Below are 26,532 nucleotides of genomic sequence, written 5' to 3'. Positions count from 1 at the left end.
ATTGAGATTTACCAAAAATTCAAGTTTTTAAAACCAGCCAGCTGTCAAATCTTCTATTTGGATCTTCCTGTGTGTTCTTTGCTTCTTCTTGGAGATTCTGATTCACAGGTCACAAATTGATAAAGGTACCTTTAAGAGAGGTATTCTCCAGATGTCGTTAGCTTGGCAGTTTCCCTGGTCTTATGCCCCCAAAGAATTGGATTGTGTCATTGGCTTTTAAGATTTTCAATATACTAAATTCAAACTTGATTGGAGTTTGGTATTTTTTGGAGTGTCATTTAACAGATTGGCTTAATTCAAATCTGATTTGTTGTTTCCAGGCAACCCAGCTAATCTCAGTTTCAACCACATTGTTACTTTATTCAGAACGCTTGATGCTGTCAGGTAGTTCTGCGGCCTTTTAACTCTCTTAAAGTTACAGTACCCCCACATCTTCATAACAGAGATGAGTCATTGCTTGGATGTATGTTACTTGCTACTCATCAGCCAATTGGATATTGTTAAGGTCTTGTTGCAGTTGAAACTGAACTGCCTCAGGATGTGAGGAGTTGTGAATAGTGCTCAATATTGTGCAGTTATTGGTGAATATTTCCACTTCGGACCTTATGATGGAGGGAGGTCATTGATGAAGCAGCTGAAGATGGTTGGGCCTCGGACACTACCCTAAGGGACTCCTACAGAGACATCCTGTAGCTGAGATGGCTGACCTTTAACAACCATAGCCATGACTTCACCAGTAAGACACACCAACAATATTTCAAAACTAATTGAAAACTAACCCCTCTTCTGGGTTTCTCCAGTGCAAGCTTTTCTGTTCTAGAAACAATCTGATAAGTGCTGACTTTCATCAACCATTTTGATCTTGGTGGTTTCCTTTCTCGCCAACATTTGTTTCACGTTAGCAAGGTCAATCCTTCTTCGCTTTTCAGGAGAATGTAACATGCTTCACATCTGTGTAACACTCCACGGGAAAACTGTTTGTAGTCTGCCAGTTGTAGAGAATTTCTCTGAAAATATTTGACAAATGCCCTGCTTCCACAAGACCCAGTGTTCCCAAAGTTAAAGTACTTTTAACAGCCCCTTTAGATTTTCCAGAATTCCCAGGAAAGGGGGCATGTGCCACTTTTACCCACCACAAATCTCCTGAAACTGGGTGTACTAACAAAAATCCAGCAGCAAGATTATCAGTAAAAAAAAAAAGTCTGGTTTCAGACATAGAGTTATAGAATTATCGAGTCACAATGCACAGAAACAGATCCTTCGGTTCAACTCATCCATGCTGACCAGATATCCCAATCCGACCCAGTCCCAATTTCCAGCATCTGGTCCGTATAAACCCAAATTATTCAGCCAGAGGTCTCCTAAATAATTGTAGCCATCTCTGCAACTTCCTCTGGCAACTTGTTCCACACACACACACACACGAAAATGTTGTGCCTGAGGTCCCTTTTAAACCTTCTCCTTCTCACCTTAAAGATATGCCCTCTAGTTCTGGACTCCCCCATCTTGGGGAAAAAGACATTGGCTATTCACTCTCTCCATGTCCCTCATGATTTTTATAAACCTCCATGAGGTCACCCCTCTGGCTCCAGGATAAAAAAAAAAGTCCCCAGCCTCTCACTATAACTCAAAACCTCCAGTCCTGGCAACATCCCTGTAAATCTTTTGTGCACCCTCTCAAGTTTAACAGGGTTCTTCCAAATGAATGGTGACCAACCTTCTGCACAGTCTCACCAATGTCCTGTACAGACACAACATGACATCCCAACTCCTATACTCAATACTGTGACCCATGAAAGCAAGCACTTTCTTACTTTCACATCTCATGATTCCACTTTCAAGGAATTAAGCGAGTGCCCTTCTGGGACTATTTGTTCAGCAACACTCTGCAGGGCTCTACCATGCACTGTGTAAGCCTGTCCTGCTTAGTCTTCTCCAATTTTCTTCCATTTCCCCACACGGCCTTGTCTCGTTGACTTTGCTCTGAGCAGAGTGGACACTTTCTCCCTTTCACAGCTTCATTAACACCCATATGATATCTCAATCGCTCCTTCACCATCGTTAACAATCTATGCCTTTGGCTCTGGGTACTCACACCGTGTGCTCCTCTCGCTCTTACTCCCCACTCTGTCTTCAGCATTTTCCAACCCCTTTCAGTTCCGAACAAGAGTGAAATCAGACTCCAGACATTAACTGTTCCTTGCTCCACACAGACATTTCCTGATCTGAAGACTTTGTCCAGCACACAAGGATAGAAATGTATTTCTCCAAATGTCATGTTTGATTTGCCCATGACACATTCCTTGAATTTGGAGAGTGTTCTTTTGTAGTGTTTAATTAGGATCCATCAAAAGCTTGTCTTGTCCTAGTGCAGAACCAACTCCACTGACTGAACAAGCTGCACAGTTCTCTGTAAACTCTTTAGATGTGACATCCTCTCTCTCTCTCGTTAATCCAAACAGGATTACAGAGACTGGGAGTACCATTCTCTCCTGATCTACAGTTATTCCAGACTTATATGTGTAACATCTAGACCTAAATAGTTAACGTTCCTCAGCCTGAACTCCCACAAACTATAGAATGGCTTCAGCATAGAAGGAGCGTGCTCTACTGGAATGATGTCTGTTCTTAAATTCCACGTTAAGTTTATTATTGTATTAATCTGCTATAAATGCTGTATGTTTTTGAAAGGCACAGAGAGGCATATTTCTTCTGGAACCCTACTAGAGCTTTCTGATGACAGAATCATACAGTACAGAAAAGGCCCTTTTGCCCATCGAGTCTGTAATACCAAGAATATATTATCACTTACACTAGAGTCATGGAGCTGTACAGCATGGAACCAGACCCTTTGGTGCCCAAAAACTAGAGGGCATAGGTTGAAGGTGGGCGAGGAAGGGGATCTAAGGGACAACGTTTTCGCACAGAGTCGTGCTTGTATAGAACGTCCTGCCAGAAGAAGTGGTGGAAGCTGGTACAATTACAATTCAAAGGCATCTGGATGGATACATGCATTGAGAGAGATAGGAGTCAAATGCTGGCAAATGGGACAAGATTAATTTCGGATATCTGGACCAAGTGGACTGTGCCCATGCTGTACAGCTCTATGGTGGGGACATAAGGCATATCCACATTCCCCCCTCCATCCTGCCACTTGTTGTGTGGCTCAGATCCTGGGAACATCAGTGGGTCAGCAGACCCTAACAATTTCTAAACACCCCCAGGCATTTCTCACAAAAGCCACTCGGATTGTAAGCTGTCGTCAGAAACTTTAGTTGTCCTTTTTGTCCGACCTTCAGCACTGGGCAAGCATTGTCTGTTCCCGTCGTGGGATCGTGTTCATATAGCGACCAAAATCAGTGAGTGGTGAAAATAGCCTCTTTATTCAGCAACTACAAGGGGCAGAAGTGGTAGTGATGGGATCCTGAAATACCGTCCTTACAGCAGCCTCTATACACACAGTTCTGACACATATTAAAATTCCGTCACTATGGTGTCATATTGTGTACATTAAATAAAACAGAGGCTTGGGTGACGTCTGTCCTGGGGAAACAGGAGATGGTTTAAACGTGTGCTAAATGCTGCCTGCTACTCCCAATAGGATTGAGACTGTCTGTGTGGTCTGCTGCATAATTCAAAGGTGTTAGTCCTTTTGTCTTTTAAGTTAGCAAATGTCAAGGAAAAAAAAAGTCCTAGGCTACATGCCCTCAAAAAGTTAGACAGACATTGTACCTGCATCGTATAAAAGATGTGAAACTGCTTACCTCGGCTGGGTTGTGAGATTTATTTACTATTTGCCAGAGTGAGTTTCATTCATTCATGCAATTTCATGGAAGCACTGTCTTGATAGTAAGTTTCTTAACGGGGATAGTGGCTGCGAGTTGGGGAAACTATTTGATGTTCTGTATTTACTCGGGTCTCCATAGACCTGAGATAAGGGGTGGTTAATTTATAATCTTTTGTGGAGACAAGATAGCGGGGATGGTATTGTTCTACGTTACTATGTTCACAGTTAATCAGATGTAGCTTTCGATGTAGAAATAGGCCTAAACACTGCTTGTTACAAGAGCTGGTAAGGATTGAAGGTGTGAAAAAACAGTAAAAACACCACTTTCAACCCATTCATTTAGTCTCTCTTGTAATAGTAAAATACACTAGAAAACCGTGGTTTTATGAATGTATGTATGAAACTGTGATATAGGAAGGAGTTACGAATGAATGAAACGGACTGTTTAGATTAGATTAGATTACTTAGTGTGGAAACAGGCCCTTCGGCCCAGCAAGTCCACACCGCCCCGCCCAAGCGCAACCCACCCTTACCCCCCTACATTTACCCCTTACCTAACACTATGGGCAATTTAGCATGGCCAATTCACCTGACCTGCACATCCTTGGACTGTGGGAGGAAACCGGAGCACCCGGAGGAAACCCACACAGACACGGGGAGAATGTGCAAACTCCACACAGTCAGTCGACTGAGGCGGGAATTGAACCCGGGTCTCTGGCGCTGTGAGGCAGCAGTGCTAACCACCGTGCCGCCCTGTTGTGAGCAGGTTAGTAAAGACTGATGAATGAGTAAATATAAAGTGTTTGTGAGTGGGTTAGTAAAGAGACCTATAGTACAATATCTCACACCATGTTATCATCCGGACAGCTGCGTGAGGAAGGGAGACACCAGAGCCAATCTTTACAAGGAATAGATTCCTTCACAGAGTCAAACAGCCAGAGCATAGTGCTGGAAAAGCACAGCAGGTCAGGCAGCACCCGAGGAGCAGGAGAATCAACGTTTTGGGCATAAGACCTTCATCAGCAATGAGGCTTGTGGGTCAGGGCTGAGAGATAAACGGGAGGGGAGTGGGGTTGGGGGGGGGGGGGGAGAAGCTGAGAAAGCGATAGGTGGATGAAGGTGAGGGAGAAGGTGATAGGTCGGGGGGGTGGGGGGGGGGGGGAAAAGAGATGGACAGGTCTGGAGGGTGGTGGCAAGTTGGAGGCTTGGGACTGGAATAAAAGTGGGGGGGGGGCAGGGGAATGAGGAAGCTGTTGAAATCCACATTTATCCCGTGTGGTTGCAAGGGTCCCAAGTCTAAATAGGAGGTGTTCCTCTTCCTGGTGCGGGTGGTAACAGTTCGGCAGTGGAGGAGGCCCAGGGCCTGCATGTCCTTGACAGAGTGGGAGGGGGAGTTGAAGTGTTCAGCCCTGGGGCTGTGGGGTTGGTGGGTGCGGGTGTCCAAGAGATGACCTCTGAAATGACCTCGCAAGAAGGCGCCCTGTCTCCCTGATGTAGAGGAGCCCACATCGGGTGCAACAGATGCAATGTCACCTACTGTGGACCCGCTGGTGTTTCTGCAGGACGGAGGACTGGGTGAACCCCTTCCCACACACCGAGCAGGTGAACGGCCTCTCCCCGGTGTGGACCCGCTGGTGTCTCTGCAGGTTGGATGACTGGGTGAACCCCTTCCCGCACACCGAGCAGGTGAATGGCCGCTCCCTGGTGTGGACCCGCTGGTGTTTCTGCAGGGCAGACGAATGGGTGAACCCCTTCCCGCACACGGAGCAGGTGAACGGCCACTCCCCGGTGTGGAGGTGCTGATGGGTCAGCAGGTCGGACGAATTGGTGAACCCCTTCCCGCAGACGGAGCAGGCGAACGGCCTCTCCCCACCGTGGACCCACTGGTGCTTCTGCAGGTTGGAGAACTGAGTGAACCCCTTCCTGCAGACGGAGCAGGTGAACGGCCTCTCCCTGGTGTGGACCCGCTGGTGTCTCCGCAGGGCAAACGAACGGGTGAACCCCTTCCCGCACGCAGAGCACGTGAACGGCCACTCCCCGGTGTGGAGGTGCTGGTGCATCAGCAGGTCGGACGAATTGGTGAATCCCCTCCCGCATATGGAGCAGGTGAACGGCCTCTCCCTGGTGTGGACAAGCTGGTGTTTCCACAGGGCGGATGAATTGGTGAAGCCCTTCCTGCACACGGAGCAGGGGAAAGGTCTCTCCCCGCTGTGTACCCACTGGTGGGTCAGCAGTTTCGATGACTGAGTGAACCCCTTCCCGCACTCGGAGCAGGTGAACGGCTTCTCTCCCGTGTGGACCCGCTGGTGCGTCTGCAGGTTGCCCATTCGCGTGAACCCCTTCCCGCACACGGAGCAGGTGAACGGCTTCTCCCCGGTGTGGATCCGCTGGTGTGACTGCAGATGGCCGATCTGACTGAATCCCTTCCCGCACACGGAGCAGGTGAATGGCTTCTCCCCGGTGTGGACCCGCTGGTGTCTATGCAGGGTGGAGGAGTTGGTGAAGCCCTTCCCGCACACGGAGCAGGGGAACGGTCTCTCCCCGGTGTGACCGCGTCGATGGCAGTCAAGCAAGGACGGCAATTCAAATTCCTTCCCACAGTCCCCACATTTCCACGGTTTCTCCATCACGTGGGGATCCTCGTCTCTCTCCAGCTTCGACAATCAGTTGAAAGACCACTCACCCACACAATGTGTTCTGTCCCTTGCTGCCTGTGAATGGGGTGTTGTTATTTCAGACTGCGTAACCGAGTGAAGCTCTTCCCACAGTCAGTTCACTGGGACACTCTCACTCAGATCCGTGTGCCTCCGTCTCACTGATATTTGAAACCTTTTCAAAGCCGGCGGGACAGAAGAGAATTAGAAAATCCTGCAAGATTCAAAGGCTGATGATACTCCTGTGCCAATGAATTGATTGTCTCTATCGAATCTTGTTTTGAGATTTCTGGCTGTAATTCCTTCCTTTCTCGTATCCTGTAAAAGGAGATTACACAAGATAGAAATTGCCTACATAGGATAGAAATTCCAAAACAGACAGGTCTGGTTCCGGTGGAACATTCTTTCTCCTCTCCTTCCCCCAAAATTGTGGATCTCAACGCTACAGTTTCCCTCCATTCTCACTCTGCTGTTCCTATTACTGCCCCACTCCAAATTCTCCTAAAAATACTGAAAAATGTTGACTGACAGTTCTTTGCTTGCGTCTTCCTGCCCTGAACACAGTTTGTAACAGATTAGACCATTCAGCTCATGGGGTTTGCTCTGCAATTCCATAAGATCATGTCTGTTCTGCTGTGGCCTTATCTCCATTTCCTACCTGTTCGCCATACCCTTCCATCTCCCTGTCACTCAAAACTAATGTTCAATTCAGCCTTGAATACTTTCCATGAACCAGTCTCCATTACTCTTGGCGGGGGAGCATTCCACAAGCTAACAAGAGAATAAATTGCTCATTTCCACCAGATATGGGAGAGCCCTTATTTGTAATCTGTGTCAGTGAGTTCGAGATTCTCTAACAAAGAAGTATTTTAACCAAATCAGTCCTGACAAGCCCCCCTCAGAATTCTATTGGTTTAAATAAGGTCACTTCTCAGTCATCTAAACCCAAGGACTAGAGACTCATCTACCATAAGGAAAGGGTGGGATCTTTTTCACTGGAGCATAGAAGATGAGCGGGCACCTGATAGAAGTTTATAAAATAATGAGAGGTACAGATGCAGTTGATGGGTGCTTTCTCTTCCCTAGAATGGGGCATTTCACGACTGGGTGGCACATTTTTCAGGTTTTTTAGAAACAGAGATGGTTCGTGTGTGGTTTGAAATTCCCAAGGAAGAGGTGGATACGGGTACAACTGCAACATTTAAAAGTAATGTGGATAGGGGATTGATTAGGAAAGGATTGGAGGTATAAAGGCCAGGAGCATGCAGGTGGGGACGAGTTAGTTTGGGATCATGTTGAGCATGGATTGGGTTGGATCGAAGACTCTGTTTCCATGGAGTATGACTACGACTCTACAACTGTACTGCCAAGCAGCTAGTGATAATATGCCATCCTGTTAAATGTTAACCTGAGGAAGACAGCCCCTTTCATTGACAGCATTAACCAGACAAATGAATCGATCAAGTTAAGGAAGCGAAGCCTGTCAATGTCTTACAATAGAGAGACCAAATCAACCGTTGTTTAGATCAGAGTGGTGCTGGAAAAGCACAGCAGGTCAGGCAGCATCCGAGGAGCAGGAAAACCAAGTCAACCGTCTGAGTCTGCCCTCTCCCTGTACTCATTTGCTTTCAATTCATGAAAATGAGCATTTTAAGCCCAGGATGAGAACAGTGTGTTGTACTCACTGATGTTGGACAGAGGAAGGAAGTTGCAGTCTGGGGGTGAAGCTCAATCTTCATTCAGAGAGAGGAGCAGCAGCAGCTCATGGTCCAACTTCCGCATTCAGGCAATGGGTGGCTCTGATTGGCAGGAGGACCAGATTACTTCCGGTCCTCCGGGGATTGGCAATTGGCTCACAATGGTCTTGTGTGACGCAGGGGCGGTTGGCCATTAGGAGGCAAGCAGCTTGGTACACGGGGTGGTCACTGGCCGGCTCCGTGAAGCCCCCGCCCCTTACCGTCGACGTCACAATGCGGATGTAGCCCTGTCAGTTTCAGAGTGAAACCCCGCCCCCTCTGGGCAACATCTGGGAGCAAAGCAATGTCTCCCCCTTTTCCATTCCCCATCCTGGGAGGGAGGGAGCTGTTCATTTGTAGCAACTATAGGCGGAGAGTATTAATGCAAGGGAAGTGGTTTGAGATTCTCGCTCACAAGGTTTTCAGATCCTCGTGGCATTTATCAGGACTGGAACTTGAGAAGAGTCGGAGATATGTCCAGTGTTATTCAATGGTTAAACATTCAATGTGCTATTCGTGGTTCTCTTAAGATTCGATTATAATTATTTGTTGTAATATTGTATTGTAGCTATGTTACATATTTCTAATTAGACTATTATTGAAGGGGATGGTAAGTGGGCATTGGACAGAGAGTTACAGAGATGTCCAACATGGAAACAGATCCTTTGGTCTAACTCGTTCTGGATAAATCTGGTCCCATTTGCCTGCACTTGTCCCATATCCCTCTAAACGCTTGCTAAGTCATACACCCATCCAGATGCCTTTTTAATGTTGTAATTGTACCAACCTCCACCATTTATCTGGCAGATCATTCTATGTGTACATGGAGTATATTCATCAGCAGGGAAGACGGGTTCTGAGCCTGTTAGACAATAGACAATAGATGCAGGAGTAGGCCATTTTGCCCTTCGAGCCTGCACCGCCATTCAATATGATCATGGCTGATCATTCCTAATCAGTATCCAACAGTATCCTGTTGGTGTATGCGTTCAAGATTCTGTATCTTCTGCCTGACCGAAGAGGTTGTAAGAGAGCAGTGCCAGAGTGGGAGGGCACTTTGATGATGTTGGCAACCTTTCTGCGGCAACATTGGTCATATCCTGACAATGAGGACCTACCCATTATCCCTGTTTCGAGTTGTCAACCAGTTTCACAACCCTGCCAGTAATTTGTTCTCAGTTTTATAGGCTTGGACCTAAGTTAGCAGCCTCTCAGAGACTTTATCAAATGCCTTCTGGATGTCCACATATACAACATACATAGACATTCCCCTATGCACCACCTTAGCCACCTAGGGCATCACAGTAGCTCAGCACTGCCACTCACAGCACCAGGGCCCTGGGTTTGATCCCACTCTCAGGCGATTGTGCACATTCTCCTGTGTCTGCGTGGGCTTCCTCCAGGAGCTCAAAGTTTCTCCCAGAGTCCAAGGTGGAGTCAGAGATGTACAACATGGAAACAGACCCTTCGGTCCAACCCGTCCATGCCAACCCAATCCAGGCCCACCTGCCAGCACCCAGCTCATATCCCTCCAAACTCTTCCTATTCATATTCCCATCCAAATGCCTCTTAAAATATTGCAATTGTACCAGCCTCTTCCACTTCCTCTGGCAGCTCATCCATACATGTACCACCCTCTGTGTGAAAAAGTTGCCCCTTAGGTCTCTTTTATATCTTTTCCCTCTCACCCTGAACCTATGCCCTGTAGTTCTGGACTCCCTGACCCCAGGGAAAAGACTTTGCCTATTTACCCTATCCGTGCCCCTCATAATTTAGTAAACCTCAATAAGATCACCCCTCAGTCTCCGACACTCCAAGGAAAACAGCCTCAGCCTGTTCAGCCTCTCCCTATACCTCAAATCCTCCAACTCTGGCAACATCCTTGTAAATCTTTTCTGAACCTTTTCAAGTTTCACAACATCTTTCTGATAGGAAGGTGATCAGAAATGCACGGAATATTCCAACAGTGGCTTAACCAATGACCTCAACATGACCTCCCAACTCCTGTAATCAATACTCTGACTAATAAAGGAAAGCATACCAAACGCCTTCTTCACTATCCTATCTACCTGCGACTCCACTTTCAAGGAGCTATGAACCTGCACTCCAAGGTCTCTTTGTTCAGCAACACTCCCTAGGACCTTACCATTAAGTGTATAAGCCCTGCTAAGATTTGCTTTCCCAAAATGCAGCACCTCGCATTTCTCTGAATTAAACTCCATCTGCCACTTCTCAGCCCATTGGCCCATCTGGTCCAGATCCTGTTGTAATCTGAGGCAACCCTCTTCATTGTCCACTACACCTCCAATTTTGGTGTCATCTGCAAACTTACTGACTGTACAAAGTGGCCTTGCTAAATTGATTTGATTTGATTTACTGTCACATGTACCTAAGTACAGTGAAATGCTTTGTTTGTGAGCAGTGCTGGCAGATCATAGTAAGCAAGGACGTATGGATCATAGACTGAGAAAGAAACGTTGGACAGCCTCAGGCATACAGGTCACACCACACAGGACATGCACTGGCAAGATCAACATGAACAAGATCAGCATTTGTTTGAAGTCAGCAAAGTTCATAAAAACCCTATAATGTGGAAACAGACCATTGGGCCCAACAAGTCCACACCGACCCTCCAAAGACTAATCCACCTAGAGTCATTTCCCTACCCTATTACTCTACATTTTTCCCTGATTAATGCACCTAACCTACACACCCCAAACACAATGGGGAATTTAGCACAGCTAATTCACCTAACCTGCACATCTTTGGATTGTTGGAAGAAACCGAAGCACCCGGAGGAAACCCACGCAGACATGGAGGGAGAACGTGCAAACTTAACACAGACAGTCGCCCGAGGCTGGAATCGAACCTGGGTCCCTAGAGCTGTCAGTACTAACCACTGAGCCACCGTGCCGCCTAATAACAGCTAGGAAGAAGCTGTTCCTGAACCTTCTGGTGCATAGGTTCAAGCTTCTGTATCTTCTGCCTGACAGAAAAGGTTTGAAGAGAGTGTGTTACTGGTGCGGGAGGGGTCTTTGATGGTCTTAGGGCAGCCTTCCTGCAGCAACGAGAAGTGTAGATGGAGTCTACGGATGGGAGGTTAGCATTCATCATGGTCTGGGTTCTGCACAGAACCTTCCATAGTTTCTTCCAGCCCTGGGCAGAGCAACTGCCAAACCAGACCATTATGCACCTGGACAGTATGCTTTCTATCGTGCATCTATAAACGTTGGTGAGGGTCCTTCTGGACAGGCCAATTTTCCTGAGCTGCCTGAGGAAGAAGAGCCGTTGTGGTCCCTTCTTGACCATCACATGTACGTGGGAAGTCCAGGACAGTATGTTGGTTATTGTCACTTCTATGACCCTTGATGGAGAAAAGAGCGTCTCTGCTTCTTTCTTCCTGAAGTCAGTTCTTTAGTTTTGCCAACATTGAGAGAGAGATTGTTGTCATTGCACCACCTCACCAAGCCCTCCAACTCCTATCTGTAATCTGACTTGTCATTGTTTGATATCCTTCCTACCACTGTGATGTCATCAGCAAACTTGTAGATGGCGTTTGTTCAGAATTTAGCTACACAGTCATGCAGGGGCAGGAAGTACAATAGAGGAGCTGAGAACGCAGCCATGGAGGGGGCCTCCGGTGTTGAGTGTTATTGTGGAGGTGGTGTCCATTTTCACTGATTGCGGTCTGTGGGTCAGGAAGCTGAGGATCCAATTGCAGAGATTAGAGCCGAGAGCAAGGTCACCAAATTTTGAGATCAGTCTGGAGAGAATCATGGTGTTGAAGGTGGAGCTGTAGCCAATGAGCAGGAGTCTGACCTCGCTGTCCTTGTTGCCAGATGTTTCAGTGATGAGCGTGGGACTGAGGGAAATAGCATCCACTGCAGATCTGCTATGTCGGTCAGCACATTGTAGGGAATCGGGGCTAGCTGGAGTTGATGTGACCCATGACCAGCCTCTCTGGGTATAACAGTTATGGAGGTCATAGTCATTGGGTGGTAGTCATTATGACATGGGACCTGGGTTCAATCCCAGCCTGTGTGGAGTGTGCATGTTCTCTCTTTCCCCCTAGCACCCCAAGTCTGCATGGTTTTCCTCCGGGTGCTTCAGCTTCTTCCCACAATCAAAAGATGGGCAGTTGAGATGAATTGGCCATGCTGAATTTCCCATAGTGTGCAGGTTAGGTGCATTAGTCAGGAGTAAATGAAGAGTAACGGGGTAGGGGAATGGGTCTGAGTGGGTTACTTTTCGAAGGGTCATTGTGGACTTGTGGGGCCAAATGGCTGTTTCCACACTGCAGGAAGCCTATGACATCATATACATATTCAAAAGGTTTTCATGATTAAAGTATATTTTTGAAACAACACACAATGCAGAAAAATAAGGAAAGCAAGGTTAAAAAGTTAAACAATACAGCGCTCACTAAAACGTGGAAAAACAAAGAAATATAGGGAGTCTGAACCTACCTTTGCAGAGTCTACTCCCTCCCCTGGACTTCAGTTGCTCCAAAGGCAGCAGCTTCTGAGGAGCAAGTTCCAGCTTGAAGCTCACAGGAGAACTTCCGTGTTGTGATGTCACAGTGGGGGGGGGGGCGGGGTCTCTCCAGGGCAACCAATCAGAATCGCGATATTCGGTGGTGACGTCCGGCAGGTTGCGTCTGCGCCCCGCGCGTTCCGGGGTTCAACGGTCACAGGTCGCGGAATCGACCAATGGAGAGTCCTGGAGGACCGGAAGTAGGCTGGTCCTGCTGTCAATCAAACCCCACGGTGCCTGAATGCGGAAGTTGGACCATGAGCTTCTGAAGTTGCTGCTGCTCCTCTCTCTCTCTCTCTCTGAATGAAGATTGAGCTTCATCCCCCAGACTGCAACTTCCTTCCTCTGTCCAACATCTGTGAGTACAACACTCTCTTTTCTCACCCTCGCCTTTCCATTCCTTAAATACTTTTAAAACTGCTCTCAATATTGCAAATGCACTGTGATCCAAGCCTTAGCAGTACATCGAACATTGCATTTGCCTTCCTACCTGCTAACCGAATCTGCATGTTAGATTAGATTAGATTAGATTACTTTACAGTGTGGAAACAGGCCCTTCGGCCCAACAAGTCCACACCGACCCTCCGAAGCTCAGTCCACCCATACCCCTACATCTACCCCTTACCTAACACTATGGACAATTTAGCATGGCCAATTCACCCTGACCTGCACATCTTTGGGCTGTGGGAGGAAACCGGAGCACCCGGAGACACGGAGAGAATGTGCAAACTCCACACAGTCAGTCGCCTGAGGCGGGAGGGCAGGAATTGGTGAAGAATAGACAAAGCATCTCTGCTTAGTCTTAGAGCAGAGCTGGAATCTATTAGTTGTCCTCCCCAGCCCTTCACCCACATTGTCCAGCAACTATGACGACTGGAGTCCTCCAAACCTTCGATCCATTTGAAAGCCTTCTCCCCTTTGTTCTTGAAGGTGCAGCCTGGGCGTCATTCCTATATCCCTTGTGCCCCACCCAAGCTCCCACCCTGGGCTTGCAAGCACAATTGTCTGCACAAGTATGAGTTGTGTCCTGAGAGCTTCTGTTTGACGTCAGTCTGGTAACCCACTGCTAAGGGTCAGATCAGTGTCTACGCCAGCACAAGAGTTCAGTGGATATTTGTTAGAAGCAGGAACAGCTTGTTTTGGACATTGCTTTTCCCAGGTTCTGGGGTGCACACAAACTATAGTTTGTGTGTACAAGGGGTGGAGGAATTGTAAGACGTGCTGGTAGTGAGAGATATAAGAAGTTGAGAGAAAGTGTATGGAGCGCACATGTCTGCATAGACCAAGTGGGCAAAATGGCTCCCTTGTTTAATTGTAGATTGAATGCTTAGTGTTGCATTTGCTGAGATGTTGGATAGGTGTAGATTCAAAGTGAAATGTTATTCTTTAAACACCACATTCTGGACTACTATATTGGTGAACAGACAAGGAAAGCAAACGATTTGTGTTCACTCTGTCAGGGCTTGGCCTCATCTGGAGCATTGTGTTCAACTTTGGCCCCTACACTTGGGAAGATTGTAAAATCATCAGCGAGGGTACAGAGAAGATTCATGAGAACGCTACCAGCCCCGAACTTTAGTTATGTCGAAAGATTAAAGAAATTGGCACTTCTCTCCTTTTTTAGAGGAGGGAAGATTTGATAGAGGGTGCCCAAAATCATGAGGGGTTTTAGAAACCTTTCCCCATTGGTATAAGGATCGAGAACAGAAGGATGGACTAATTAACAAAAAATATTATTTTTTCACACCGTGGTGTGAATGCACAGCATGGAAGCAAAGTCAGTTAAAGCCTCAAAAGAGAATGGAACACTATCTGAAAAGGAAAAATTGCGAGGCTATGGGGAAACGGCAAGGGAGTGAGTGTCAATAGATGAATGGCTGCTTCGGAGGGTAGGGCTGAGGGTTGATTTGACCTCCTGCAACCATTTACTGATTTATGTTAACCTTTGGAGATTCCTGAACCAGGACTCATTCATATCCAAATTGCATCTCTCAATCTTTTTCCCATGAGTCTGTGTCAAATGTTGTTAAAAAGTAAATTAAGTACTTTTTAGCGTGTTAAATGTAAACTGCATGAGACTAGTGGGACTGGTTTAGTTTGGGAATCCTGCTCAGCATGGACCAGTTTGTTTCTGTGCTGTATGCCTCCGTGACAGTAAGAACTAGAAGTGATCTTAATGAAACTAGTAGAATTCTGAAAGGGGCTTGACAGGGTAGATGCAGATAAAATGTTCCTTCGTGGGGGCAGTCATAGAACTCAAACAGTGGAGAAGCAGACCATTCAGCCTGTCCAATCCACACCAACCCTCCGAAGAGCATCTTACCCAAACTCAACACCCTAACCCATATATCATGTGGCCAATCCATCCTAATCTGCACATCTTTGGACTGTGGGAGGAAACCAGAGCCCCCAGAGGAAACCCCCGCAGACATGGGGCGGGGAAAAGAAAATGCAACCTACACACAGATAGTCACCGGAGGGTCCATGGCGCTGTGAGGCAGCAGTGCTAAGCACTGAGCCACCCAGGTCTGTCAATCGACATGGATTAACACTTTTAGGGGAGTGGGGAGGGAGGATATTAGGTACAAAGTGAGAATGGTAGGCGAGCGTGTGGAATGGAGTTGTACGGGGAAGGAGTGAGGCAGTTCTGAATTTCAGTCCTGTGCCGAGGTATGTTTGACTTGTGGAATCTCCTTTTACAGGATATGAGAAAGGGAGGCTTTGCGGGACCAAATCTCAAACCAAACGTCACATCACTATCTGACTGAGGGGCCTGAATCATTGGCACACACCTAGTTTTTGAAGTTTTGAATCTAACAGGAACAAGTATGTGTGGTCTGTCTATTTGCAAAGGTTTCAGACATTAGTGTGACTGTGGGAGAGAGTGTCCCAGTGAACTGACTGTGGGAAAAGCTTTTTACAGTTACACAGAAATAAAAACACACCATTCACAGCGGCAGGAGACCGAATACATTCTGTGTGTGGTTGGTCTTTCAACTGATTGTCAACGCTGGGGAGATGGACAGGATTCCCATGTCATGGAGAAGCCATGGAAAGGCAGGGACTGTGGGAAGGAATTCAAATTCCCGTCTTTGTTGGAAAGCCATTGCCGCAGTCACACTGGGGAGCAGCCGTTCACCTGCCCCGTGTGTGGGAAGGGCTTTGTCCACTTCTCCATCCCTGGTGACCCACCAGAGGGTCCACACCAGGGAGCGTCCGTTCACCTGCTCCGTCTGTGGGAAGGGGTTCAGCCCGTCATCCGCTCTGCTGATGCACTGAGCGCGTCCACATGGGGGAGAGCCCGTTCTCCCGCTCCAAGTGCAGAAAGGGGCTTCACCGATCCTTCCAGCCTGCAGAAGCACCAGCGGGTCTCCACACCGGGGAGCGGCCATTCACATGCTCCGATTGTGGGAAGGGTTTCAGTCAGATCTCCAGCCTGCAGAGACACCAGCAGCTCCACAGCTGGGAGAGGGCAGTTAGTGTGGGAAAGGGATTCAGCCAGACTCCCCTGAGACACTGAATCGATTCTGTGACTGTGTGGGTTTGAATTGGATCAGTGTTTAAGAGGGGGAGTTGTGGTCCCCCGGTAACGTGTTTCGATGCCGATGTGGAATGAACTTCCAGAGGAAGTGATGGATGCGGGTACAGTTACAATGTTTAAAAGACTTTTGGATCAGTAAATGAATAGGGAAAGGTTTGGAGGGACATGGGCCAGGAGCAGGCAGGTGGGACTAGTTAATTTGGGATTATGGTCAGCATGGACTGGTTGGACCGAAGGGCCTGCTTCCGCGCTATGTGACTCTATGACTACCTTAGGGAACATGGCATTTTAAGTGCTCAACCAGTTATGAGAGTCCCTACCTTCACCACCCTCTCAGTTCCTTAATTCGACCACCAGATCCCCTCTGAACTACTTACTCCTGATCTTCAACTTGTGCCCTCTGATCTTCAAATGTTTCTCACAGTGTACTCCGTCTGTGCCTCCCTGGATTTTGCACACCTCAGTCAGATGCCCCCCATAGCCTCCTCTGCTCCAGGGTAAACAAACCCAGCCTATCCAGCCCCTCCTCATCCCAGCCAACAGCCTGGTGAATCTCCTCTGCACCCTCTCCAGTTCAATCACGTCCTTCTGATACTGTGGCAACCAGAGCTCTGCACATCAATGTTTTAGAGTAACAGAGTCCTACAACATGGAGACAGGCCCTTTGGCCCCAGCTGATCCCTGTTGACTAAAATATCATCTGCGCTAAGCCCATTTCCCTGGACTTGGCCCATATCCTTCTAAACCTTTGTGTTTGTCCAAATGCCTTTTAAATGTTGTTAATGTACGTGCCTCAACCACTTCCACTGGCAGCTCATTCCATATGCGCACCACCCTCTGTATAAAGGAAAAAAAAGGTTGTCCCCAGGTTCCCTTTTATTCTTTCCCCTCTCTCTCCTTAAACTGATGCCCTCTAGTCCTAGACTCCTGGGAAAAAGACTGAGTGCATTATGCCCCTCTTGATTTTATACACTTTTATAAGATCCCCTCCTCTCCTGTATTCCAAGCCCTGGTTAATGAAGAAAAGCATCCCCTCTGCCTTCCTCACCCCCCTGTTTTACCTGTACTTCAACTTCGGGGATCTCTGGACTTGGACACCAAGGTCCCTTTGTTCCTCAGCACTCTGTAGGGACCGACTATTTAGTGCGTATTTCCTTCGCTTATTAAATTTCCCAGAATGCCTTGAGATTAAATTCCATCACTCTGCCCTTTTAAACCAGCTGATCACTATCAGACTGTAGACCATCCTCTTCACTATCAACACCACCACCTTTTCCAGCAGTTACTTCTGAACAGAGGGTGGCAGTGGGAATGGGGTGGGGAGAAAACTTTGCAAACTCCCTTTCCTTTTATTTTTTTTCCCAGTCAATGCAGTTCGAGTTTGTTAAAACAAGGAAAGAAACACAGGGTTTAATTTTAACTTCACACTCACTGAAACTTTATTCTCCCTCCAATGTCTTGAGAGTAAAACACTTTTTTTCCACCCGCCCCACAAATGGGAAATAAAGGGAGTTGTGGGACTGGTACCTGTTGCTATTTTGTGACCCATCCCAAGTGAAATTTATCCGTGGGTGAACAGCCTGTTTTTGTGCTTTGTGGGAGGTCAGGCTAGCAGCTTCTAAATCCTTATGTTAAACCACAAAGTAAATTATAGATCAGCAAATGTAATTCGAGAGTAGTTCTAGCAGCCGTGATGATCCTGTTGGGTCAACAGAGAGAGAGGGAGGATATCACATCTCAAGAGCAGACAGAACAGTTGTTATGCTTATTCATCAGTTGAATTGGTTCAGATGAGACCAGATGCTGCTTTTAATGGATCATAATTAAACACTACAAAGGAACACCTTAAATTCAAGGAATGTTGTAAGGGCAAATCAAACAGTAAACTTGAAGAGACAGGTTCTTCCATTTCTATCCTTGGGTGACCCAAATGAGATATTTTTAATGATAGCTGCATAATAATCTTCCTGCTGGATCTTTTTTAGGGCAAACAGTTTCTGGTGGGAGAAATCCTGTACGCTGACCCTCTGCGCCCCCAGTCTTTCTCTTCCTCCCCACCCACTATACCCCAGTGTTTCTCGACTCTCTGTCTCCCTATCCATTTTGTCTCTTTACAGACCTCCCGCTGCATCCTTACTTGTCCCTCGAGCTCTCTTTGATCGCTGTATCAAGCCCTTCTAAGAAGAGAGAGAGAGAGGGGGAATGGATGGTCATGATTCTACCTGGGAATGTTTGCGGGGATGGGGTGGGTGAGAAGTGGCTGATCTTTGAACCTGAGAATAGCTAAAATGATCTATTCAGAAACATCGTTAAAGTTCAATTTTTTTTTTAAGTAAGCTGCAGACATCTTTCTGAAACTTGCAATTAAATATGCTCAGGGCAGGCTGTGAGGGGTGAGTGGCCTATTCCTAATCTTGTGAAATTAGTTTTGAATGTGTAGAACTAGTCGTAGAGTTGTACAGCACTGAAACAAACCCTTCGGTCCACACTAACCTAATATCCTAAATTAATCTGGTTTCCCATTCGCCAACATTATGGCCCATATCTTTTTCAACCTTTCCTATTCATGAACCCATCCAGATGCCTTTTAAATGTTGTCATGGCACCAGTCTGCAGCACTTCTTTTGGCAGTTCGTTCAATAGACTCACCACCGTCTGCGTGAAAAAGTTACTCCTCAGATCCCTTTTAAGTCTTCCTCCTCTCACCCTAAACCTATGCCTTCTCGTTTGGGAGTCCCCTACCCTGGGGAAAAGATATACCAAAGTTGGGCAGCCGGACTCAATGCAAAAGGCTTCAAATGTCGAGCCAACAGCGTGGAGGGAAAAACTCTGGCTCCAGCCTTTTTGATTCTCATTAGCACTTGGACACTTGAAACATGTCAGTAACACCAGCATCGCCGCAGGATACTGCGCATGCTTTTCGGTGTCAGCAAGAACAGCGCATGTTCGCCGGTGTCAGCAAAGGAGTGCGCATGCTCCTGGCTGCCCGCTGGAACGGCCCGCGACCGTCTTTCGATGGACCAATGGAATGCCCTGGAGGACCGGAAGGAGTCTGGTCCTCCTGCGAATCACAGCCACCCTATTGTCTGAATGCGGAAGTTGGACCATGAGGTTCTGAAGGTGCTGCTGCTCCTCTCTCTCTCTCTGAATGAAGATTGAGCTTCACCCCCAGACTGCAACTTCCTTCCTCTGTCCAACATCTGTGAGTACACTTACTTTTCTCAGCCTCCCATCTTCCCTTTTTTTATACGTTCTGCAGTTCAATTGATGACTTGCGGCGAGAAAGGGCGTGAATCCAGGGAGGGAGACAGACTCTGGAAACGTTGGTCCAGGTCTGTGTCTCAGTTGGCGAGCACATGGCAAATGCAGTACCACAGGGTGAACATTATAGCCTTTTCTGTGGGGTGGGGTGGGGTGGAAGCAGAAGGGAGGTGCATTGTTTAAATGGCGATATGTTGAGATGTGGGGAATGTGAGGACTGCAGATGTTGTTGGAGATCAGAGTTGAAAAGTAGGGGCTGGAAAAGCACAGCTGGTCAGGAAACGTTCGAGGAGCAGGGAAGGTGACTTTTCGGGCACGAGCCCTTCATCGGGAATGATGTGTGGATGTACAAAGGGGCCTCAATGTCCTTCTGAACCAGTCAATGCAAGTTGTCAGACAGGTTCAGCAAGCAATGAGCAAGGCAAGTGGTATTATCACCAATAGGAATTGAGTTCAGAAGTGGGGATGTCTTCATGCAGTTTGGGGGTCATTGAATATTTTAAAGTCTGAGTTCATCTGATTTTTGATCAACAAAGAAATGGATTGTTGTGGGGGAAGGCAAGAAAATGTCTTTAAGACCAGTACAGAACAGTTACAGAGTCAGACAGCACAGAAACAGACCCTTCAGTCCACTATGTTCTCAAACTAAACTAGTCCCACCTGTCTGTGTTTGATCCATATCCCTCTGAAACTTTTTCTATTCATGTACTTATTAGATTAGATTCCCTACAGTGTGGAAACAGGTCCTGCAGCCAACAAGTCCATACCGACCCTCCGAAGAGTAACCCACCCCACTCTGACTAAAGCACCTGACACTGTGGGCAATTTAGCATGGCCAATTCACCTGACCTGCACATCTTTTGGACTGTGGGAGGAAACTGGAGGAAACTCACGCAGACACGGGGAGAATGTGCAAACTCCACACAGATAGATGCCCGAGGGTGGAATCGAACCTGGGACCCTGGTGCTGTGAGGCAACAGTGCTAACCACTGAGCCACCATGTCGTCCTTATCCAAATGTCTTTTAAATGTTGTGACTCTACCTGCATCCACCACTTCCTCTGGATATTCATTCCACCACACAAACCAGTCTGTGTAAAAAAAACAAATTGTGTGCCTCATCTTTCCCCTCTCTCCTTCAAAATGTGCTCTCTAATCTCAAAACCCCCACCCACCCTAGGGAAAGGATGCTCCCTGTTCACCTCATCTATACCCCTTATGATTTTATAATCCTGTGTAAGGTCACCTCTCAACCTCCTAAACTCCAGTGAAAAATGTCCCACTCTATCCACCTCAATGTAGAAATTCCTGAAGAAGGGCTTATGCCCGAAACGTCGATTCTCCTGCTCCTTGGATGCTGCCTGACCTGCTGCGCTTTTCCAGCAACACATTTTCAGCTCTGATTTCCAGCAACTGCAGTCCTCACTTTCTCCTCAATGTAGGTATAATCATATCCAGTTATGATCTGTTCAATGCTGGTGCAGGCTCAAAAGACCAAATGTGAGAAAATGAGGTCTGCAGATGCTGGTGGTCAGAATCGAGATGATGAAGGGCTCTGGCCTGAAATATCAATTCTCCTGCTCCTTAGATGCAGCCTGACCAGTTGCGCTTTTCCAGCAACACACTCTCAACAAAAGACCAATATCTGGATTGCTCCCAGTGCTACGAGCTAGTGAGGACAGGAATAGGAGGATAGAGCAGATGAATGCAAAGCTGAGGAGCTGTGGTGTATGGGAGAAGGATTCACATTTTGGATCATTGGAATCTCTTTTGGGGTAGAAGTGACCTGTACAAGAAGGACGGATTGCACCTAAATTGGAAGGGGACTAATATACTGGCAGGGAAATTTGCTAGAGCTGCTTGGGAGAATTAAAACTAGTAAGTTCGGGGGTGAGATCAAGGGAGATAGTGAGGAAAGAGATCAATCTGAGACTGGTACAGTTGAGGACAGAAGTGAGTCAAACAAGTATGGGCAGACAGGGACAAGGTAGGACTAATAAATTAAACTGCATTTATTTCAATGCAAGGGGCCTAACAGGGAAGGCAGATGAACTCAGGGCATGGTTAGGAACATGGGACTGGGATATCATAGCAATTATAGAAACATGGCTCAGGGATGGGCAGGACTGGCAGATTAATGTTCCAGGATACAAATGCTACAGGAAAGATAGAAAGGGAGGTAAGAGAGGAGGGGGGCGTGTCCTTTTTGATAAGGAATAGCATTACAGCTGTACTGAGGGAGGATATTCCCGGAAATACATCCAAGGATATTTATTTGGGTGGAACTGAGAAATAAGAAAGGGATGATCACCTTATTGGGATTGTATTATAGACCCCCTAATAGTCAGAGGGAAATTGAGAAACAAACTTGTAAGGAGATCTCAGCTATCTGTAAGAATAATAGGGTAGTTATGGTAGGGGAATTTAACTTTCCAAACATCGACTGGGACTGCCATAGTGTTAAAAGTTTAGATGGAGAGGGATTTCTTAACTGCATACAAGATAATTTTCTGATTCAGTATGTGGATGTACCTACTAGAGAAGGTGCAAAACTTGACCTACGACCGTAATTCTATTAGTTTTAAAATATTGATGGAAAAGGATAGACCAGATCTAAAAGTTGAAGTTCTAAACTGGAGAAAGGCCAATGTTGACGGTATTAGGCAAGAACTTTTGAAAGCTGATTGGTAAAGGGACGGCTGGAAAATGGGAAGCCTTCAGAAATGAGATAACGAGAATCCAGACAAAATATATTCCTGTCAGGGTGAAAGGAAAAACTGGTAGGTATAGGGAATGCTGGATGACTAAAGAAATTGAGGGTTTGGTTAAGAAAAAGAAGGAGGCATATGTCAGGTATAGACAGGATAGATCGAGTGAATCCTGAGAAGAGTATAAAGGAAGTAGGAGTATACTTAAGAGGGAAATCAGGAGGGCAAAAAGGGGACATGAGATAGCTTTGGCAGATAGAATTAAGGAGGATCCAAAGGGTTTTTACAAAATATATTAAGGACAAAAGGGTAACTAGAGAGAGAATAGGGCCCCTCAAAGATCAGCAAGGCGGCCTTTGTGTGGAGCCACAGAAAATGGGGGAGATACTAAATGAATATTTTGCATCAGTATTTACTGTGGAAAAGGATATGGAAGATATAGACTGTAGGGAAATAGACAGTGACATTTGCAAAATGTCCAGATTACAGAGGAGGAAGTGCTGGATGTCTTGAAACGGTTAAAGGTGAATAAATCCCCAGGACCTGATCAGGTGTACCCGAGAACTCTGTGGGAAGCTAGAGAGGTGATTGCTGGGCCTCTTGCTGAGATATTTGTATCATCGATAGTCACAGATGAGGTGCCGGAAGACTGGAGGTTGGAAAACGTGGTGCCACTGTTTAAGAAGGGTGGTAAAGACAAGCCAGGGAACTACAGACCGGTGAGCCTGACCTCGGTGGTGGGCAAGTTGTTGGAGGGAATCCTGAGGGACAGGATGTGCATGTATTTCGAACGGCAAGGACTGATTAGGGATAGTCAACATGGCTTTGTGCGTAGGAAATCATGTCTCACAAACGTGATTGAGCTTTTTGAGGAAGTAACAAAGAAGATTGATGAGGGCAGAGCAGTAGATGTGATCTACATGGACTTCAGTAAGGCGTTCGACAAGGTTCCCCATGGGAGATTGATTAGCAAGGTTAGATCTCATGGAATACAGGGAGAACTAGCCATTTGGATACAGAACTGGCTCAAAGGAAGAAGACAGAGGGTGGTGGTGGAGGGTTGTTTTTCAGACTGGAGGCTTGTGACCAGTGGAGGGCCACAAGGATCGGTGCTGGGTCCTCTACTTTGTGTCATTTATATAAATGATTTGGATGCGAGCGTGAGAGGTACAGTTAGTAAGTTTGCAGGTGACCCCAAAATTGGAGGTATAGTGGGCAGTGAAGAGGGTTACTTCAGACTACAACAGGATCTGGACCAGATGGGCCAATGGGCTGAGAAGTGGCAGATGGAGTTTAATTCAGATAAATCTGAGGTGCTGCATTTTGGGAAAGCAAATCTTAGCAGGACTTATACACTTAATGGTAAGGTCCTTGGGAGTGTTGCTGAACAAAGAGACCTTGGAGTGCAGGTTCATAGCTCCTTGAAAGTGGAGTTGCAGGTAGATAGGATAGTGAAGAAGGTGTTTGGTATGCTTTCCTTTATCGGTCAGAGTATTGAGTACAGGAGTTGGGAGGTCATGTTACGGCTGCACAGGACATTGGTTAGGCCACTGTTGGAATATTGTGTGCAGTTCTGGTCTCCTTCCTATCGGAAAGATGTCGTGAAACTTGAAAGGGTTCAGAAAAAATTTACAAGGATGTTGCCAGGGTTGGAGGGTTTGAGCTACAGAGAGAGGCTGAACGGGCTGGGGCTGTTTTCCCTGGAGCGTCTGAGGCTGAGGGGTGACCTTATACAGGTTTACAAAATCATGAGGGGCATGGATAGGGTAAATAGACAAAGTCTTTCTTTTCCCTGGGGTCAGGGAGTCCAGAACTAGAGGGGCATAAGTTTAGGGTGGGAGGGGAAAGATATAAAAGAGACCTAAGGGGCAACTTTTTCACGCAGAGGGTGGTACGTGTATGGAATGAGCTGCCAGAGGAAGTGGTGGAGGCTGCTACAATTGCAACATTTTAAGAGGCATTTGGATGGGAATATGAATAGGAAGGGTTTGAAGGGATATGGGTGTTGGCAGGTGGGACTAGATTGGGTTGGGATATCTGGTCAGCATGGACGGGTTGGACTGAAGGGTCTGTTTCCATGCTGTACATCTCTATGACTCCTGCTCCCAATTCTCATACTCTTATGTTGCCAGGACAGCAAGAGACCTTAAGACACAGGAACACAAATTAGGCCATTCAGCCCATCAGGTCCTCTCCACCATTCAATCATAGCTGATAGGTTTCTCAACCCCATTCTCTCATTTTCTCCTCATAACCCTTGATCTCCTTGATACTCAAGAACCTATTTATCCTCAGTGACCTGGCCTCCACAGCCTTTTCTGGAAGTGAATTCAATAGATTCCCCACTCTCTGGCTGAAGAAGTTTCTCCTTAACTCCATCCTAAAAGGTCTTCCCTATAGTCTAAGGCTGTGCCCTCGGGTCCTGCTCTCTCCTACCAATGGAAACCATTTCCAATCCCCTCTCTGTCCAAGGCCGTTCAGGATTCTGTATGTTTCACTTAGATCCCCCCCCTAAGTGTGGGCCTATGAACCAGCAGGTACAGCAGGGATTAGGTTCAGCAAAGTCAGAATGGAGGGAGTGTGTGTGGGATGGAGACTTTCAGCTTTTAGGGAATAAGAGAGGAAAGGAAGTTTTGTATAAATTAATATTGATTGGATGGGCTGATGGGTGGGGGAGGGCAGAATTGAGTTTAATTCAGATAAATATGAGGTGTTGCCTTTTGGTGAGGCAAATCAGGACTTATGAGGGGTATTGCTGAACAAAGAGACCTTGTACTGCAGGTTCATTGTTCCTTTGAAAGTGGAGTTGCAGGTAGATAGGACAGTGAAGAAGACGTTTGGTATGCTTTCCTTTATTGGTCAGTGCACTGACTAAAGGAGTTGGCATTTCATGTTGCGGCTGCACAGGGCATTGGTTAGGCCACAGTTGGAACACTGCATTCTGTTCTGGTCTCCCTGCAAAAGGAAAGAGGTTGTGAAACTTTTGAAAGGGTTCAGAAAAGATTGACAAGGCTGTTGCCAGAGTTGGACGGTTTGAGCTACAAGGATAGGCTGAATAGGCTGGGTGGGTTTTCCCTGGAGAGTCAGAGGCTGAGGGGTGACCTTAGAGAAGTTCAAAAGGGGCTTGGATAAGGTGAATAGCCAAGATCTTTTCCCCAGGGTGGGGTAGTCCAAAACTAGAGGGCATGGGTTTGAGGTGAGAGGGGAAAGATTTGAAAGGGACCTGAAGGCCAGCTTTTTCACACAGAGGGTGGTGCAATCTGCCAGAGGAAATGGTGGAGGCTGGTACAATTACAATATTTAAAAGGTATCTGGATGGGGACATGAATAGGAAGGGTTTAGAGCGATATGGGCTAAATGCTGGCAAATGGGACTAAATTAATTTAGGATATGTGGTCGGCATGGACGAGTTGGATTGAAGGGTCTGTTTCCATGCTGAATCGCTCCTTTTGTCTTTGGTGAAAGCAGAAGTGTGGTTGTGAAGACTGGACTTTCAGAGCAGCTTACAAAGATGTTTTGTCCTGACTGGGAGCAGAAGTAGTTAAAATGAAAGCTTTCATTTGTGAGACAGCAACTGAGTGAGTGAGTACATCTGGGCTCTTGGTGGAAAGTGGGAATTCATTGCAGTGTGGGGATGAAGTGCTCGAAGGTTTATCAGCAGGAAGTAAAGTGTGCTGAGTGAGGAGCCCAGTGAAGGGGTAGGTGGCTTTTTCTTTTAAGCTGCTCATTTCTTTCAGCCTCCAACATTATATTTCCAATGCTGTGCATCAGAAAGAGCAGTGAATCTTAGGATTTTCAGCACTGCAGATATTGCATTGTTCCATCAGCATTGTAAAGGTTACTGGCAGCAGTGGGTTGTATCACTAGAAACGATGAAGCAGTTAGATAACGCACATACAAGAGGGCGGGGTGGGACTTGTCTTTCGATTTACAGAAGATGGGAGGTTCTGGGCGCTGTGATCTGGGGCAAACACAACTGTGGTATATCATAGAATACCAATAGTGTGGATGTAAGCCATTCGGCCCATCAGGTCCACAGTGACCCTTCCAAATCTCTTCTCTCTTTCCCCACCCCCGCCAACACTCAGGTTATTTCTGCTGGAGGGTGAGACTAGGCCTCAAGATTAGGAGGAGTAGATTTTGGACAGAGATGAGGGGGAAGTGCTTTTCTTGGAGAGTCATGAACGTATGGAATTCTCTGCCCACGGAAGCAGGAGAGGCAGCTTCATTTAGTATATTGCTCAAACTCATGTTGCTTGTCATCTGCGTGTGTGGCTACTAAGGAGAGCTGGTCATGGCGTTTCGTGGCTGG

General features: G+C 46.8%; 2 protein-coding genes across 7 annotated transcripts in view; one reads left to right on the top strand and one right to left on the bottom strand.

The window, feature by feature from the left end:
- LOC140460853 (uncharacterized) overlaps positions 1–12,757 on the bottom strand; it is a 31,959-nt gene extending 19,202 nt beyond the window's left edge. Inside the window, exons 1-3 of one of the 2 annotated variants that reach the window (XM_072555547.1) lie at positions 12,644–12,733; positions 5,353–6,759; positions 2,096–2,103 (exon numbers count right to left, since the gene is read on the bottom strand). In XM_072555547.1, coding sequence (XP_072411648.1) covers positions 2,096–2,103; positions 5,353–6,414 — 1,070 coding nt within the window. In that variant the 5' untranslated portion in view covers positions 6,415–6,759; positions 12,644–12,733. Of the gene's footprint in view, positions 1–2,095; positions 2,104–5,352; positions 6,760–12,643 lie in introns of both variants that reach the window. The other variant, XM_072555546.1, reaches the window with a different exon arrangement.
- Positions 12,758–12,959: 202 nt separating this feature from the next.
- The window catches only part of LOC140460837 (uncharacterized), a 50,178-nt gene continuing 36,605 nt past the window's right edge, over positions 12,960–26,532 (top strand). Inside the window, exons 1-2 of one of the 5 annotated variants that reach the window (XM_072555504.1) lie at positions 12,963–13,068; positions 15,413–15,536. Coding sequence is in view for 1 of the 5 variants with exons in the window: in XM_072555508.1 (XP_072411609.1) it covers positions 16,000–16,160 (161 nt within the window). In the remaining 4 variants the exon portion in view is untranslated. The other 4 variants (XM_072555505.1, XM_072555508.1, XM_072555503.1 and 1 more) reach the window with 4 other exon arrangements.

The sequence above is a fragment of the Chiloscyllium punctatum genome, chromosome 36 (genome assembly GCF_047496795.1).
Source record: "Chiloscyllium punctatum isolate Juve2018m chromosome 36, sChiPun1.3, whole genome shotgun sequence".
Taxonomy (NCBI): domain Eukaryota; kingdom Metazoa; phylum Chordata; class Chondrichthyes; order Orectolobiformes; family Hemiscylliidae; genus Chiloscyllium; species Chiloscyllium punctatum.
The sequence above is the reverse complement of the archived record's forward strand: the minus strand, read 5'-3'. Positions and strand labels throughout refer to the sequence as shown.